Here is a 17625-nt window from a genome sequence, read left to right as displayed (position 1 = left end):
TTTCAGGTGATGCCATGAGAAACAATCAGCAATCTAGGATCCTTTGTCAAGGCAAATTCTTTTAAACATGATTGTTGATGGATTGGCTTGCTCCAGCATTTGACAGTCCATCATAGTTGCACACCCAGAGCCCCTCAGGATATCTCCCTGAAAACACTGTAAAGCAGCACTGAGTTCTCACTGCTGCAGCTGCACGTCTGGACCTGTTCTGGGATTCAGCTCCTTTAGCGAGGAGTAATACCAGTGGTATTGGCCTCCAAATACCAATTCTCACCTCCACATGTCAACACAGCCCTGTTCATACATTCCACTGCCTCTGTATCCTGAAGCTGACTGCATATTTCTCTACATATATGTCACGTCATTGACCTTGCCTGTTTCTCCTTCTTTGTTCATCAGTGAGCAGAACGGGACAGATGGCGGCGTTCTCTCCATCACAAGAGGACTCTTTCCACAAACCGGTGAAACTGGCCGGGGTGGCGACGAGCCGCGGCCGCCTCGACAGTGACTGTGAGCCTGAGCTCAGGCAGACTCTGCTGTCCAACGGACACACCCTCAGAGCCTCTCAGAATGAGAGCGGCCCCCTAAGGAGAGCCAGCGACTAGCAGGCACTCCATCCAGCCCAAAACGTGGACTCGCAGTAGCGGAGTGGACTTTTCTCTCTTTTTTTGCACTGGGAAATAAACTGCTACCTCATATCGAGGCGACTGATCCTGAGCCTCCTGGATCTGGACTGAAAGGGAGCACCAGGAGGGGAAAAAAGGCAGGGGGCATCCGGAGTGTGAAGAGCTTGTGTGGGTGGCGTCCCATCTGAGCGTATCAGCTGTACATAGTTAAAAACCTTCGTTCGGGAGGTGACCAATTAAGAAATTCTAGCTCCAAAAAATGTGACTTGCATTTGAAGCATGTAAATGTAGGGAATCTTGTACAGTATATGTATGTGCAGGGGGAAAAGAGAAATATACCTTTGGACATTTGACTGTACATAAGAGTTTTCTTATATTATATATTATATAACTTTTACAAAAGAGTATTTGAATTTATGTGCATGACAAAGAAAGGAGTGATGGTATTTTTATTTTTCTTCAAAACAAAAAAAACAAAAACAGCCTTTTTCAGCTTTTACCAACAACATTCAGCTGCGGTGCCTTATTGCATGATCAAAGAAAACTTCAACTTGTAATAGCATATATCCAGAGACTTTTTGTGAGAGATCCTGGTACACTCTTTATAGCAAAACCAAGCAAACACTTGATTGCACTTGAATGTTTTTTGACAAACCATGGCCTTACACAAACACAATTCACATGCGTTGTTGTATGAAGGAAGAGCTTCAATGTAAATTATTTTGGTACGTCAGATGGTTCAAGATGGGATGATTATGGGCGGTCAGTTAAAGCACTTTTTATATTCACTTCAGAAACAAGCAGATTGTGTACATGATATCTGCCAATAGGAATGCGGGAACCTCCTCTGCGAGGAGATGCTCCGCTTATCTTGACACGGTAAAGTCGACAGTACATACTGTACCATTAAGGCTCTTCCACCTGTTTCACAATACTACAAGTTACTGCGAAGCTGCTCTGATCCAGTTGGGAAAAAAAATATTCTTCTCTGTACTCTGATGAGTTTCTTTATTTGTCCAGGAAAGTGACTTTGGCACAAGTTTGCAATTAAACTCAAACTCAAGCTGTAGAAGCCAATAATGATCTCAGCATAAACACCAGTCATGTGTTCTTGGTCACATTCATGATGAGATTAGAGCTGCGACGATTAATTGATTAGTTGTCAGTTATTAAATCATTCGCCAACTACTGTCGATTCCAGTCACTGAAAGGGTAACACCACCAATTTGACACATTAAAGTGTGTTTACAGGTCTTGGGGAGTAGTGTAAAGCCTTTTGTGGCTCCAGTGATGTTGCTCTGTGGCTGCGTTGCATTGTGGGTAATGAAGGCAACAGGTTTTGAAGAGAAAAGAAGAATGCATGGAATAAAAAAGAAAGGCAATAACTCTGGTTGTGCTGTATGTATTCAAACCACGATGCTTACATTACCCACAATGCCACTCTGGCCTCTGAGTGACATCACTGGAAGCAGTTTATCAGATTACATGCAGCTTCCTCTGGAGCCACAAAAGGCTTTATACTACTTTTATGACATGTGCAGTAGTACTCCCAAAGACCTGTAAACACACCTGTAAAATTGGTCGAATAACCCTTTAACGTTATCTTGGGCTTTGGCGAACACTGACATTGTTTCGACCAAACATCTAATCGAATAATCGAGAAAATAATCATCAGTTGCAGCTCTAAACGAGATCTACAGCTGTGGACACTCGACATTTAATTGTCTGAATGTTTAAATCGACATTTCAATGCTACGAACTTCAGAAAAGACGGAGAATCAGGGAGAATCATGTTGTGTCGTGTCACCGTGTTACTGCTGTAATGTGCCTCAACAGCCACCGTTGTGCTTTTACAGGATAATGGCCAGTAATCAGCCTCTGTCACATCCATAACTTTCTCACCATCACATCACTACAGCTCAATAATGTCTGAGGTAACTTAAAGGTGCGCTCTCATGCTGTGAACAGTCGGGAAGCTTGTGAAATGCGTGCTCTAACCAAACTTGGGAGGATTCATGCAGTCTGGACTGTCACCGTCCCTGCATGATGATCAGGCAGAGCAGTAGTTACACTTTGTCTCATGTACGCATGTGTTTCGCCAGTGTGCTCCTGTCTGAACTGTGTTCTGTTACCAGTGGCCTTATCAAGGTAAAGTGGAGGACACACTCCTCTGGTTACACCTGATAGCACCCATCAGAGATGACTTTTTTTTTTTAAACCAGCAAGACCAATCAGAGGTCCCAGTTGGAAAACCAATCCCAGTGTAGCAGGTAAAAGGGACAAGAGGGGGAGTGAGGTGCAGTCTGTGTTCTGAGTAATTTATTTGAAACAAACTGTTGAACCAATGTCAAAGCTGAAACAGTGAAGTGTCTAATAAAATCCCATTTTGCTATTATTGTGAGTGTTTTGCCTTTTTATTTAATTTTTTTTCTCCGCCTGTACAAACAGAATGAGAGGATGTTAAAGTGACAACAGAATCACAAACAGCTGAGTTAGCATTTAGCGTTGCCGACATGTCACAGCGGTTATGGAGAAACCATCAATTGAAATGGAGCATGCACAAAGACATGAAATCCACAGACCTTGATCTTCAAAGCAGTGAAGTAGTAACACACACACACACACACACACACAGCTAATCTTCCAACCAGGAATGTGTCCTGGCTCCCTGAAGCTCCAAAAGACAGCAGGCATATTTTTCCCTTCTCCGGCCTGTTTAAAATATTTGCTATGGAGTCGAGGCTGACTGAGGGTCAATGGCTGGCCAGAATGTGCATTCCAGATGGCTGTTTGTCACTGGATGATTGACATGCCTCCGGCCGTGGCCTCCACCAATCACACGCCGACCATTGTTGTCCAACAGCATAGTGACAAGCAGCATGACAAACACTCCCACCTGTGAGGCCATCCGTCTCCCTCTGCCCCACAGTGTTCACTTTTACCTCTGCAGTGACTGAAGGACAACACTGAGCTGAAGAGGGAAACTGATACTGAAGGCTGATTTCTCTTGCATATGTCATTCAGATGTAGAGGAGTGATTTGTTAGTCTTGTAATATGTTATCTTGGATAACTGCATGCTCTTATTTTGAAAAAAAAAAAAAAAGACATGTGGAAACCATCAGTACTTGTGCGATTGGCCGGTGCAGACATTTTTACTGCACATTGTATCTTAAGGAAAACCATGAAATTAATCCAAAATTTTGTTCAAAATAATATAATTAATTCTTTACAGCTTTTAATCAGCCTTTTTCCCCTCATGGAATCATTTTCTGTGTAAGGCCAGGTGCAATTACAGCTGGAGCTCATTTAAATTGTCAGTTTCGACGAAACAACAAAAACATTTTTCCCAGTCTACCCCGACTTGATCTACTCATGCAGATCATCTTGTTAGGCCCCAGCAGCTGAGCTGATATCCCGGAAACTTGGCAAATAAAATCGAAACCATCTGCATGGCCTGATAACACAAAAAGTAAGTGGGAAAATATGCTGCTCATTTCTCCTGAGCAATTCTCAGTCAACTGAGTAAAAAGGTCTCAGACTTAAAGGGTAACTCCAACAATTTTACACATTAAAGTGTTTACAGGTCTTTGGGAGCACTGCTGCGTATGTGAAAAAGGTAGTAAAAAGCCTTTTGTGGCTCCAGAGGACGCTGCACGTAATCTGACAAATGTGACTGATGTCACTCAGTGGCTAAGTTGCATTGTGGGTAATGTAGGCAACAGGTTGTTTTTTTTTTCAATCAGTTTTTCAATCAAAGGTCGGGTAAGCATCTCCATCTTACAGAATCCAGTCATTAAATAATAATGTTCCACAATAACCACACGAGAGATAAACTCCTAAATGTAATATGCAGCTTTTACAGGATACCTGAGGCTCCTAATAAAACTAGGCCCTTGTTAATTTAACAAAGTGTTCTATTGTTGAAGGCACCTAAAGTATAAAATTAAAGCTCCTGCAGGTGGATGAGCTCAGTCGTGCTCCAGCGGGAATGTAACAATGGTGAGATATGAGTGTGTCTGTAACACAGGTGGCCCGGCTTAGCAGAGAAAATATGGATGAAACACTAAAATGATCATAAAACCATGTGGAGGAAGCCTACAGGGAACAGGAAGAATCACCAAACCTCACTCAAAGCATAAAAAGAGACCATCTTTAATACCATAACTTATTGATTCACACACACACACACACATTAAACAGTAAAGAGGCATCATCATTTTCACCAAACCGCCGTTGCTGTTACAGAAGTGTGAGCTCAGGCCGCAGGGCACTGATGAGCAGGAATGCAGCACCCTGGGTAATGCGATCAGGCCCGCGGACGACTCTTCGCCCGAGCACCAGGTGTTCCTTGCTTCTCAGGGGCCCAGCAGAATGGAGGTGCAGGGGGGGCCTCCAGGGGACGAGGGTGCTACTTCCGGAGACGCTATCCCTGCTGTTCCTCCACCAGGTCAGGACTCAGGACGGTCACAGAGGACGTGCTGCTATAGCAAAGTGCGGCGGACCTTCTCATAGGCTCCCAGGAAGATGAAACCACCCACACTGATGAAGGTTAACCTCGGTATGCTGCCCGCAAACAGACTGCAGGAAACAGGAGAAAGAGCAAAACATGCTATTAAATTACTTCTGATGATCACAGTTTTGATAACTGATCAACCACAGCTTATTTACTTCAATAAAAATAAAATAAATAAACAAATGAAGCACAGACTACGTGATGTGTAGGCAGCGGCTGCAATTACATGATGACAAAAGATATTAAAGAAATATTATGCAGCTAAATGTTTTCTGGTTTTCCACCTAATGGCCTCAGAGCACAGTTTCCTGACGGACAGATAGCTTTACATGTTGCTCAAGAAACCACTAACTGTAGCTGCCATTAGCCAGTTAGCTCAGTTAGCCGTGCAGCTAGGTGGATTTCTGGAGGAATCTGGTGGGTGACTTCAGCATTAAAAAAACAGCATCCCCTCTTGTGGCTTGCAGCTTAATTTGTGACTAGTGTGACTCAGTCCTTGCTCAGCTAAAGTCATTAAGTGTGTCCACAGAAGAGGTGACATGAAAGAGAATGATTGCTGCGGCTGGAAAATAATCTGCAAGGAAAAAGAAGTTTCTTCTCCGCGGCAGAAGATTCAGGAAGGAGACGGTTTTCTGTCCTTGGAAACTGATGCTAATTCCTCCACAGTTTTCCTGCTCCAGCTTTAATTATCTCCATGAAGACACAGGCCGGATCATGTGTCGCTCCGCCAATCGACAGCATCTATCTGTGAGTGATTTATGGCTGGAAGCGGGGCCTCGTGGTCCATGGGAGCGGGTCAAACATGAGGCTTGTGATGGCGGAGCCACTTTACAGGAGAGCGAGAGGGCCCCGGGTTACAGCGGCTGAGGCCCAACAAGAAGCTGTTGACGTAGCAGGGGTCAGAGGATGAGATGAGCCATGAGAGAGCAACCGTCTCCCAAGAACCACCCCCCTCACCACCACCACCCTCCCCGCTACACACAGCTGTTTTTGGGATTAGGCTTCGAGCCCCCACCCTACGGCCTCCCTGGAGCTCTCACCCCCTCCCTTCTCTCTCTTTCTCTCTCTCTCTCTCTGAGCGTGACTGATGGCCGGATGACATCCACACATGTCCCTCCGCTGTCTGTCCGTCCGTTTCTCTCTGGTCTCTCTGTCCAGCGACGCCCCCCTCAGCTGGCTCAGTTGTTCGGGGATTTCTCCTCCGTCTCCTTTTTCTTGCTGCGTCATCCACTTCTCAGACACGTGCTCGCTTCATCTGTCTTTTTGTGTCTCTCTCCTTTTATTTTCCCCATTTACTCCCTGCCCGTCTCCGTCTCTCGGCGTGTATTTGCCTACCAACACCTTCCGCCTGCCAATACGCCCCCACGCTCACATGGTCTGGCCCCGTCTGAGCCAGATGTAATGGATGAAGGGTATTGTGTGTGGAGGAGAAAGTGCATAAAACTGTCTATTTGTCCAGACTGTCTGTCCTCATTCCTCATCTGCGAGGGTGTGTGCGTCAGTACTCGTGTTTCTGTCCATTTTAATCTTTAGGAAAAACCTGAAGTATCACAAAATCCTGCTCGGTTTCCATCAGCTGTGCTCCAGCAGACACCGTAGAGAAGCTTCTTGAGTCGACATTTTTCATATCAGACATTTTGATTAGTCACAGTAGGAAAAGCACAGGTGCTAGCAGAGACGAGATGGCAAACTGAAGAGTCATTTCCTGTATCAGCGTCACGTGGGTTTCACCACCGCCCGGCCTGCGCCTTTAGGAGACGAGCAGCAGGCTCTGAGTCTATTAATTCCGACGGGAGAGGCGAACACGAGACCGGATCATGACCAATTCTTTCCCCACACATTCATCCAAAGTGAATATTTGACCCCTTTTTTCACAAGCTGCAGATCTTACAAGCATTCTGATACCAAAATTGCATTTTTCAGACAAATCAGAGCAGAAAATATTTTTGCTGAGACCTTTCTCCGTCTCAATGACAGAGTCTTGCGATATCAGGAGATCTGGAGTGAGCATATTAAGCTCGGATAAGCGAAAATAAAAATGAATCCATGACGGTCCCTAAAGGGCAAGCAGCTAAAGGGAATTCAGCAATCATTAATGTTATTCCTTATGCTAGAGCCTGACTGATATATATCGCTTGGCCAATAAGATCAGTATGTTGTCGATATCGGCTGATATGAAAACCTTTTAGTTTAAAAGAACACAGCTTGGATGATTTGAAATTACAAAATTTTGAGTGAAGTTTATTGTTTCGGTTCACTGATGTAATTTTGGACGATACAGTTTATTGTTAAACTGTGTGTACATCGGCCGGTATATCGATATCGGAATTTTTTTACTCCATACTGTCGGTATCACCATCGGCCCAAAAAACCTGCATATCAGTTGGTGCTTTTCCTACTGTAACATGTAAAAAAAAGTCTGAACAGCTACAACTTTCACAAAAAAATTAGAAGAGTTGTCAAGATCTAGTAACGTTTTCACTGGAAATCCGCCACCAGATGTTTAACGTAAAACAGACGGATGACAAGACCTGTAAAAATACTTTAATGTGTAAAATTGTTGGAGTTACCCTTTAACTAGCTCTTTCACTGGAAATGTAAGATTGGGATCACAAACAGACTCGCCTCTTGTGCGTCACTTTTGTCAACTGCAAAGCTCTACAAGGTGACAAGCATGTCAGGGATCTCCCAGCCATCCCAACCATTCGCACAACTCCACGCTTCAGAATGCCTCGACCCAGATCGGGTGTTTTTAAAAGACGGCCAGTAAAAGGTTAGTTGTGCGTGGTTGGGCTCGGGGAGTGCGCGAGACACAAAGAGTGAATGTTTGAAAGAGAGAGGAGCGAGAGAGAATCCAAGTGTGTTTGTGTGAGCATGGACTGGTGTAAATGTTCCAAATAAACGTGGAGACATCAGTCAGAGGTCGCTGTCGTGCCCTTTAACGTGCTCCTCCCATCTCAACGCAGCTTTTTATCACCATCTGCTGAAACAGAAACCACAGGTCCGCTCCAGGCAAGTACTTAAACAACAATATCACATATGATCCGGAGCTAAATCAGAATCTAATGAGAGAAAACCAGCTGGACAACTAAACAACAACGCAATAGACACAACAAGTCCTGACGTCCCCTCATGTGGCTCTGACTGCCGGCTGTGTGGACGAATGAACTAATTTTAAACTCGACGTGCTTGTTTTGTCTCAGCTCTGGACTACCGTTACATTTCCTGTCTGGGATCGGGCCCACCTGTGGACTGAGAGCGTCAGAGCAGAGACAGAGCTCAGATATTCCCCTCATCTCCCCCGGGTGCCCTGACTCACTCTGACATCACAGCCCGGCCGGCCAACTGATCGCTGTCATCCTTCTATTGTGGGCCAATCACCTCTCCAAGGAATCGTACTAAATATAGTTTCAAGGCATGACAGGAGAGCAGAGAGAATGTCTTGGCTTCCGTTTTAAAAATGGTGGTGCTAGCAAAGAAGAGAGGGTGGAGATCTTGTAATGTTTAACAAAATTAGTGATAGCTGGTGCTGTGTGTGATGTTCTGCTGTAAAGTGTTATGTACTGTGATCTTATCTGCTCATTTACCCTATGAAAACAGACCTCATGCGAGCAGCCTGCACTGGCCGCAATAAACTGTTGTTTACATGATCCTGTTTGAATCTAAAACAAAAACCACACCAGCTATAATCATTCACTTTTTTTCAGCAAGAAGTTAAGAATTTCATCTTCTTCCAAGTCCTGTTGTGCTTGCGTGATGACTTAATTACGTCACGTGACGTACGGAGCAAAAAACGAGTGGTGATGCCAGAGGTTTGCTCCAAAATGGCAGCGGGAAATCATTGCTGACATGATCCTGCTTAAATCAATCTAAAATGAAAACCATAATAGCTAGAGCATTCATTCTTTTTGCAACAGGAAGCTGGGACTTTGGTCTTCTGCCTAATCATGTTGTGCACACATGATGAGGTCATGACTTTACGTACGTTGCAAAATGTGGTGACAGTGTGGCTAGAGTATTTTACATTTTGATTAAAGTGTATTTTGAAGTTGTGAGCATCTTGAGCATTTCAAGATGCTCCAAGAAATAACAAGACAATGAGCAAAAACAAAAACACCAATGTGATACTGGGGATACACTGTATTTCTATCGTAGATAAAACTGAAATATGTATATAGTTCAAATAAGTTGTAGAGTGTTAAGAAATATTTTTTAACTGTTTCTACATTTAGAAATCTGATCTGGAGTTGGTTCCCGGGCGTGTACACGCTTCCAACTGCTCCCTTGGGATGGGTTAAATGCAGAGTACCAGTTTCACTGTGTTGTACACTGTTTGATCTGTGATCAAATAAAGATTCTTATTTCTTCTTCTTTTGTGTTTTTATTCAGTCAAATTAGATTTTTTTTAAAAAGTCAGATTTTTATAATTTTTAAATGTATGACATAATTTCAATACTTTCATCATTTATCATTGTTTATTGACTTACATAACCCTTTAGTTAAGGTTGTAGAGTTTTCAGGTATATGAAAGTACTCAAAGAAATGACAATAAGAAACTGGCGGATCATATCTATTGAGTGCAAAGTGTGGAAATGATTTTGAAACTCTTATTTCAAGGTAAAATTGTTACATAATGTTGCTTTAATGAGAGGATATAAATGGATTAAATCTTCTGAGAAATACTTTATAAAACAAATAATCCACTTGGAGTTACGATCTGGATTTTCCAAAAATATAAAGGCTTCGCTGATGGGAGAAAGTACACAACATCACAACTCGTAAAATCACACTTACATAACGTATGAAGTGTTCATTTGAATGAGGCAGGTGAAAAGTGCTCAAACTGCTTCACTCCATTCCTGACGGTGAAGAACAAAGACTGCTGATGTCATAAAAGTACAATTAAGGTTTACCACAAACTTCGAGAGTCTCTGCTTTGTTGTGTGAATGCGGTAAGAAAAAAACCCTCGTATTTACTTTTCTTTCCATTTTGGTTTACATAAGGCACGGAGCAGACACAGCCTGGGGGACATGTTGCTTATTAGTCTTTGTTTTGACATGTTTCCTGGTGCAGTTTGCAGGTTACTGGGGGAGGCCGGCGTGAGCTCCACCGCTCTGTGCTGCTAACCCGGGGTCTCTGGGGCATGGCACACACATGGAAGCACTTTAGAGCTTCACTACACTGCAATTGGGCCTATTACCATAATTACAGCTTTAAAGCCCTAGCAATTTGTATCAGGCATGCACCAGCGCAACCACCGGGCCTTTGGCCCTGCGGAGCAACAGCCCCCCTCCCCTCCCACCTCCCTTTTTACTTTCTACACACTCTCCTTTGTCTTTGCATTTCATTCTCTCGTCTCTCATTCTTCTCTGGTTACATCAACATCAGGGGAGAAAAGGATTATTCAGGAGTTGATCATGTCGGAGAGCTTGCGGTGCATGTTGTCTGGGGCTGCACAATATGAGTGAGTTTTACAGCCGGTCTCAGAGGATCGTCGGGGGAGATAGAGAAGGAGAGGAAGACTTCAAAGGTTGCCGTGTGGTGCAGAGGTGGGGGACTGGCATCAAAGAGCTCCCCTGTACATTACCACTTGGTTACTGTTGCAGCTGGGAGAGTGGGATTTAGGCTTTTCCACGGGGGCCCGACAGCTATCACCTCAGCGAGACGGCGCAGTCCTCTCAAACATGATCTTTATTAAAATTGAAAGCTGGATGTTTGAAAGCTGTTTGTAGGGAATCACCCTTGGCTCCTATTATAACACAAAGCTGAGATGTAATTTCTCTCTGATTAGATTCCAGCGCTGCAGCCCCGCACACACAAACAAACAACACCATGGTGTGTGTGTTGGTGAGATAGAGAGATGTCCCGCTTGTGTCTGGCCCGGTCCCAAACCAAATCTGCTCCGAGCATTAGGCCGAGGTGCGTCCTGACTAAATGGTGGCTGCTGGTGCATGAGCAGGCCTATTATTCATCGCGGCTGAGGGGTTGTTTTAGTGCTGGCAGCCCTCTGCGGCCCCATTAGACCTGGCCTTTTGTCCGGTGTGCATTATAAACACATCAAAACACTCAAATAAACCCCTCCACTCGGCCCCTGTAACACCTTAATCAATAGGACGGTACTAGGAAAAGCTTTTATGCATCTCATTTTTCAGCTCTGGCTGTAAATTCACGTCCCCCAGCAGAGAAGCGACTCGTCAAACTTGATTACGCGAGGCATCAGGGAGTAAAATCAAATCATGTAAAATAAGAGGCTGGGATAAATACAGTTTGTGTGAAGCGGCTGAATCGACGGCCTTTCCCTCAAATGAAGACTCACCCTGTGAGGCCTCGGCTCTTCCACACATCGTACAGCACCAGCGGGATGTTGCCGCTCGCTGTGGTCGACCCGGCCTGGAGAGAAAAAGAGAAAGAGAGAGGGTGAAAATAAAGGTGTGATGATTGATGGATCGTCTCCTTCACTTCCTGCTCCTCAAACAGACACCCTGTTTAGTCTTCCTCAGCTGAGCTTCCTCCTGCCCTCCCCTCCCATCATTCCTCCGTCTCTCCCTCCTGTTCTCTTCTCGGACAGCTGTGTCAGCGAAGGTGACACCTCCAACACCCGCCCAGCCGTTTGCCCACCCAAAAACACACTCAACAGGTTCTCCTGCTCTCCCTCCACAGCTCGCACCCGTCAAGTCTGGAACTTTTATTTACACAATACGGCTTAGCTGGCCAGAGAGTTTCTAATCCATCACTGCGGAGTGGCGGAGGGGTATGGGAGCGGCGGGATGAGGCCAGCCAGGGTTAAGTGAGAGCGGGCGGTGGCAGCACAGAAAGGAGAGCAGCAGGAGGAGGCAGCGGGAGTATGTGTGTGGGTTCATGTGTGCCAATCTGCGCTACAGCTAACGGAGCGTATAGGAAACTAAGTTTGCGGCGTCCTCTGTAAAATTGCGACTGGAACGAGGGGAGGATTCCCGCATTTTATTCATGTGAGGAGAAAAAAACACCCCTATTCCTCGTGTTTCTGTTGGAGACAGGTGGCTGAGAAATGACTCTGGTCTGACAAGTTTTCTTTTCCTTTACCGCTGTGGAATGATGGAAGGAGGGGATGGAGGAAGAGGGTTTCCAAAACACACATGCGCACACACACACACGCACACACACACACAGACACAGACACAGACACACGGCCTTTGTGTAACTTATGCTGACATAAAGAATATCTTCCTGCAGCTCAGCCTATACGTTCCTCTGTCTTATGTTCTTTCAATCATGTCCAAATAGAACAAATTCACACTGACAGTCTCAGCTGAATGACAGTGATGACTTCTGAACAAGGTGTTGGACCGTACCAGACTTCGACTCCAGTGAACATGACAGTGAAGGCAGCAGTGCGCTGCCAGCCAGAGGAGAAGAGCAGTGTTGTGCAGTAGCAGCGTAGGAGGCCGTGGTGTGCTAGGCATGTGGCCAGTGCTGCAGGCAGGGCGGTGTGGCAGCAGTCCCTGCCCAGGAGGGGCTTTGCATGTCCAGCTGTGCCCTGGACACCCGCCCGCTTCGGCCTCGTCCGTGTCAGGCTGCCTACCGTACAACACCGCTCTTTCATTCTGCCCACCTAAGACAAGGAACAACCTTCTGCTCTGCCTCTGTAAGACGGAAACTAATGTGACAAGTTCCAACACCCACATTTCCTCCCACCGTCCGATCCAAACCATCCATACCCATCAACAGCAGCCCTGCTCTCTCTCCATCTGTCTGTCTCTGATTCTCTCTCCTGTCGAGACTTGTCATCCTTCTCTGCTCTAGTAGGCTTTATAATTTAACAGAACTCCGTTTTCAGATGTGATAAGCAGCTTTACTGTCATTTGTTGCCCATATCGTACACAAATCACATTTAAAATGTTATTGTTATTGTGTCCATTTATTGTCTTGTTGGTTGGTTTGTCAGCAGGATTACACAAAAAGGACTTAATGGATTTCCATGAAACTTGGATGGAGGATGGGTCTCAGCCCAGAGTAGACTCCATTAACTTTTGGTGTGGATTTCTCACTTTCTCTAACATTGCGATACAGGGCAATTTCTTATCTTGATGAAAAAATCAGGCGTATTTAGGTGGCTGGTATCCATGAATGCATGTTAGAATGATTCAGGGCTATTGAGTTTGATACTGGATTAGGCTTGATTGAATTAAAGGGGATTGTTAGGCCTTGGCAGAGGTAAGCGCTCTACTGAGTGCCATTCTAGTTTTTTAGTACATTTCTATTAGAGCAGAAACATTCAGTTAATTGATTGATTAGTTTCCAAACATTTACTGGTTGTAGCTTCTACATTTGGAGGTTTTGCTTTTGTCATAAGTGAAAGTAAACTCAATATTGATATCTACCTATACCTAAAAAACATTTCAGAGACTTAGAGATAATCAATCACTAAGACCATAATTGTCAGATTAATTGAAAGTTAAAAAACAGTAGTTAGTTGCAGCCCTAATTTTTATAAGGATGGAAAAAAGGATGGAGATTGTTCAATTTGACAAGTTGATATGGCTCCATATTTGGCATGCTGTTTTTATTAAATTAAGAAAAACAGCCTAAAAACTTGTATACAAAGGCTGTTTAATATTTAAAATTATATTAATATTTATTCTGTCATGTCTATTTGACATAAATTGCAAATTACAATTGCAATAAAGTTATTGCAATTACAAACTAAAAGGAGAAATGATTGCAATTTTATAGCTTGTTTCAATATAACTGTATAATTACTGAGATAGTGTGCACCTGAATGGATTTTAAACAGTTTGAATTACATACAAATGGAGCATCCTGGCTTTTATTTCGTTGGATACCTGGTGAATACGTAGAGCTGGGGTTTTATCAGCTGATAAAAGCTGTCTCATTAGAAGATCTGAAATTTCATCTTCCAGTTTTTTTTCCACCTTACTTGTGGTGCCTTGTGTGGATCAAAAACTTGGCCTTATAAAGTTATAACCGAACCTCGTTGAGGCAACGCAGGCCAAGTCCTCTGCTGGTGGTAAATTACAGCAGCTGCATTTCAAATGATGTTTACAGGAAGCTTTTGTGCCGCGCTGTTCCACCTACAGCCAACAGCTTCTCGCAAGAGATCAAGACTGTCTGAGTGTTTTGTTAATTCCAGTATCTCATTAGTTTGGATGGAGGGGGGGTGAGGATCGGAACACTGTGTCTTCTCCAAGGACAGCGTGCGTGCGTGCGTGTGTGTGTGTGTGAATGTGGGGGGGCTGATTTGGGTAACTCTGAACTCACTACCCTCTCCATACACAGACACACGCAGGACATGGTGAGGTAAGCCAGACGTACAGTCAGAGCGAGCCAGGAGTGAAAGAGGAGGTGGAGAGAGGGAGGAAGAGGAGGCAACACCGCTACACAGAGAACGAGAGGAGAGAGGGGGACTGTTTGAGAGGATGGACAGAGTAGAGGAGTCAACGGGAGGGACACTGGCCCTCTGCTTCACCTCTCAGTGACAAGCAGCCTTGAGATGGAAATTCCTCTGGAGCAACAAGTCCTCGCTCTAACACTAACCATGCGCACAAACATGTCCTGCCGACACTGTCCATAGTCCACATCGGATGATAGATATGTGTGTATGTCTCACGACTGTCCCGCTGCAACCTCGGCCCTCTCCGTCCACTGTTGCTGCAGCGCTCTGCCTGCGAGGCATCACCTGACAGCAGTGTTTAAACGTCGCTGCCAGAGGAGCTTGTGTGTGTGTGTGTGTTTGAGTGTGTATACCTTCGCGAGCATGATCCTGGTCTTCGCCACATCGAGAGGAGTGGTAACAAATGCAGCTACCGCACCTACGAAAGACACATACACACATTTAGCAAAGTGCAAACATAAGAGGACCTCTCTGCTCCCAGGAGAATCTTTAAATATTAAAAATAAACCCATTAAAAAAGTCCAATTACTTAACCACAGATACAGTAACGTATTAATTCAGCAATAAACAGTGGAACTCTTGGCCCTCCGCTCCATTAAGTTCATAAAAAAGATAATATTCCCCATCCGAGACCTTCCCCGTTATTAGACCACAAAAACCAGACACACACACTCTGTTTCCACCACCCACCCTCCTACTTACTGCCTCATCCAACCCACAACCTCCACTGAGCTACACACACACTCAAGCACAGACACACACATGAAAAAAACACATTTGGATTTATTCAGACATACAAAAGCCAGCAACACAGACACACACACAGATTTGTGCAGCTATCCTTGTTGTGACTTTACATTGACTTCAATTCATTTGTAAAGCCTAACCCAAAGCCTTAGCCTAAGCCTAACTTTAACCTAACCTCAATTCATGCCGTAACCTTAACCTAACCAGGATCTCAGAAATCATATTTTACCGCATTAGGGCCGGTCTCCATGATGACTATTGGTCCTGACATGGTTTATGCCAGAAACAGTCCCCAGTTTGTAACAAAAACGAGTATATATACACACACACACACTTTTATAGAGCACTTTTATTATATATACCCCAACTTCCCTCCACCCACCCAAGTTGGAAGCTGGATGGGCGCTGCGTTCCAGAGGTGTCCCCACTGAGCCGCAGTGTGTGTCTGAGTGAGAAGTTGTGTGTGTGTCACTCTGTCACTGCTCTCGCTAAACATATCCACATGGGCCACCGAGGAGCAAAGCGACTGTGAGTGAGCTGAGGATCCAGAAAAACATTAGGATCAGTATGGTGTAACACACTGTTAGATTTTACTAGTTAATCCTGGCTTGTTATAAGAGTGGTTTTAAATGATTTTTTTCCCCCGTAGTTGGGTGGAGAACACTTCAACGAGGATAAAAAGATACATTACTGTTGCCTGACTTGTAATATTCTTGGACAGCAATAAAAGGCTGCATTATCCAAATAAATCTTACACATGGAGCACTGATTTGGAGGATCTAAATTTGGCTGGAGGAACCATGTGATGTGATGTGATGAAGGTTAGACCCAAATCAGACGGTGATGTAATCTCGTCTCGGCTGGGCAGGATTTTTTCTTTCTAGGCAGTTCAAACCGGGTCAAGTCCGTCGTAAGTCAACACGGGGTATGGGTGGAGATATTTGGGATGATTAAACGCGGCTGTGTGAGCATTTCCAGTGTCAAGCAGATTATGTATGAGTGAAGGAGAGAGTGTGAAGCGCGATGTAAGGGGAAGTGACTGAAACTTGAGGATCCCTCTTGGACAGCGGCTCTGTCGCAGAGGGACGTGAAATGGATTCCTACCCTGGACCTACGCCCCTCCCGCCCCCAAGACTCCCAACCCACCCCCTCACTACTCCCTTAACCATTTTTTTCCACCTTTCTCACAATTTCATATTTTTCAATCCTTTTTCCTTTACATACCAAATAACAATTTTGCCTATACACTTTTTTTGTTAAACAAGGCATGAAACACTAATGTTGTGTTTTTTTGGTCACATATATATAAAACATGTCCTTAACCTTAGCTTGTCACTCCCCAATAATCTTACAGGCTGATGCCAGGAAAATTATTGGGGAGTGAACACCACTGTTAACCTATTTCTGTTTATATCCATATCAGGTTATCTACAGTTTCTTCTTCACTAGCTTTAAAAAAAGTTGCTGTCAACCATCTAACAGCAGAAGAAATACCATTTGTCTGACAACTAAAAACTTTTTCTGATTTCCTATGCCGCTCTGCTCCTTATCACATAAGTACTTTATGTCTTTTTTTCTCTGCATGTCTCAGTCTGTCTCATCCACATCTCCTGTCTCCTCTCTCTCTTATTCTATTCTCATTTCTTCACTCTTCCTCCTCTTTTTCCCAGCATGGACTGAGTCCAGGTGGGGTGGCTCAGGGCCACGTCTCAGCTCCTTGGGGTGCCGTTTTGTCATCCCCTCTTCTCTCCTTCACCCCCATCTCCATCTCCATTTCTCCATCACTCCTTGAGCAGCTAACCTCAATCTTCCTGTCCTGTCTGGCACGTTGTAGCGACGCAAGAGTTATGGACTGAAAGCTATAACTGTCCAACGCAGGCCGGCCTGCGGAACTGTTCTTCTGAAATGTGTATTTTGGTTGTGGTTTTGCTTTTTCAACTCGAAAAAGATGAGGACTGAGTTGAAAGATAGATGGTGTGACACATTTTTTACTCAGAGCTACAATACTGGAGGCACGTGCTATGTTGTCACACACCTCTAGATTTATATTATTTTAATGTGTGTTTCCCCTGCTAATGCTTTCCTTCAAACTTTATGCAAGACACTGAATAAGATCACAAAGCTCAAGCAACAGCATACATACAGAGTCACATACAAAAGTTACAAAATATAGTTCAACTCAAACTCAGGTAAACAGGTTTAAACATATTTAACTTAACCTCCGCATGGATACACGTGTGCATCCTCGCTCATAGCTTTCAATGACAACTGGTATAAGGTCGACTCAGGACTACTGTTTTATCTTTTATGCATCTAAAGTTGCAAAAATATATTTAGAAGTTTTAC

The 17625-nt window shown here is 44.3% G+C and overlaps 2 protein-coding genes across 2 annotated transcripts in view; one reads left to right on the top strand and one right to left on the bottom strand.

Annotated features, from left to right (window-relative positions):
- lrig1 (leucine-rich repeats and immunoglobulin-like domains 1) overlaps positions 1 to 3021 on the top strand; it is a 36842-nt gene extending 33821 nt beyond the window's left edge. Inside the window, exon 18 of the mRNA XM_073468829.1 lies at positions 400 to 3021. Within this exon, the coding sequence (XP_073324930.1) occupies positions 400 to 605 (206 nt within the window). The 3' untranslated portion in view covers positions 606 to 3021. The remainder of the gene's footprint in view (positions 1 to 399) is intronic.
- Positions 3022 to 4763: 1742 nt separating this feature from the next.
- Positions 4764 to 17625, bottom strand: part of slc25a26 (solute carrier family 25 member 26) — a 57877-nt gene continuing 45015 nt past the window's right edge. Inside the window, exons 8-10 of the mRNA XM_073468392.1 lie at positions 14886 to 14950; positions 11458 to 11531; positions 4764 to 5205 (exon numbers count right to left, since the gene is read on the bottom strand). Of these exons, the coding sequence (XP_073324493.1) occupies positions 5109 to 5205; positions 11458 to 11531; positions 14886 to 14950 (236 nt within the window). The 3' untranslated portion in view covers positions 4764 to 5108. The remainder of the gene's footprint in view (positions 5206 to 11457; positions 11532 to 14885; positions 14951 to 17625) is intronic.

The sequence above is a fragment of the Pagrus major genome, chromosome 6 (genome assembly GCF_040436345.1).
Source record: "Pagrus major chromosome 6, Pma_NU_1.0".
In the NCBI taxonomy this organism is placed as follows: Eukaryota; Metazoa; Chordata; class Actinopteri; order Spariformes; family Sparidae; genus Pagrus; species Pagrus major.
The sequence above is the reverse complement of the archived record's forward strand: the minus strand, read 5'-3'. Positions and strand labels throughout refer to the sequence as shown.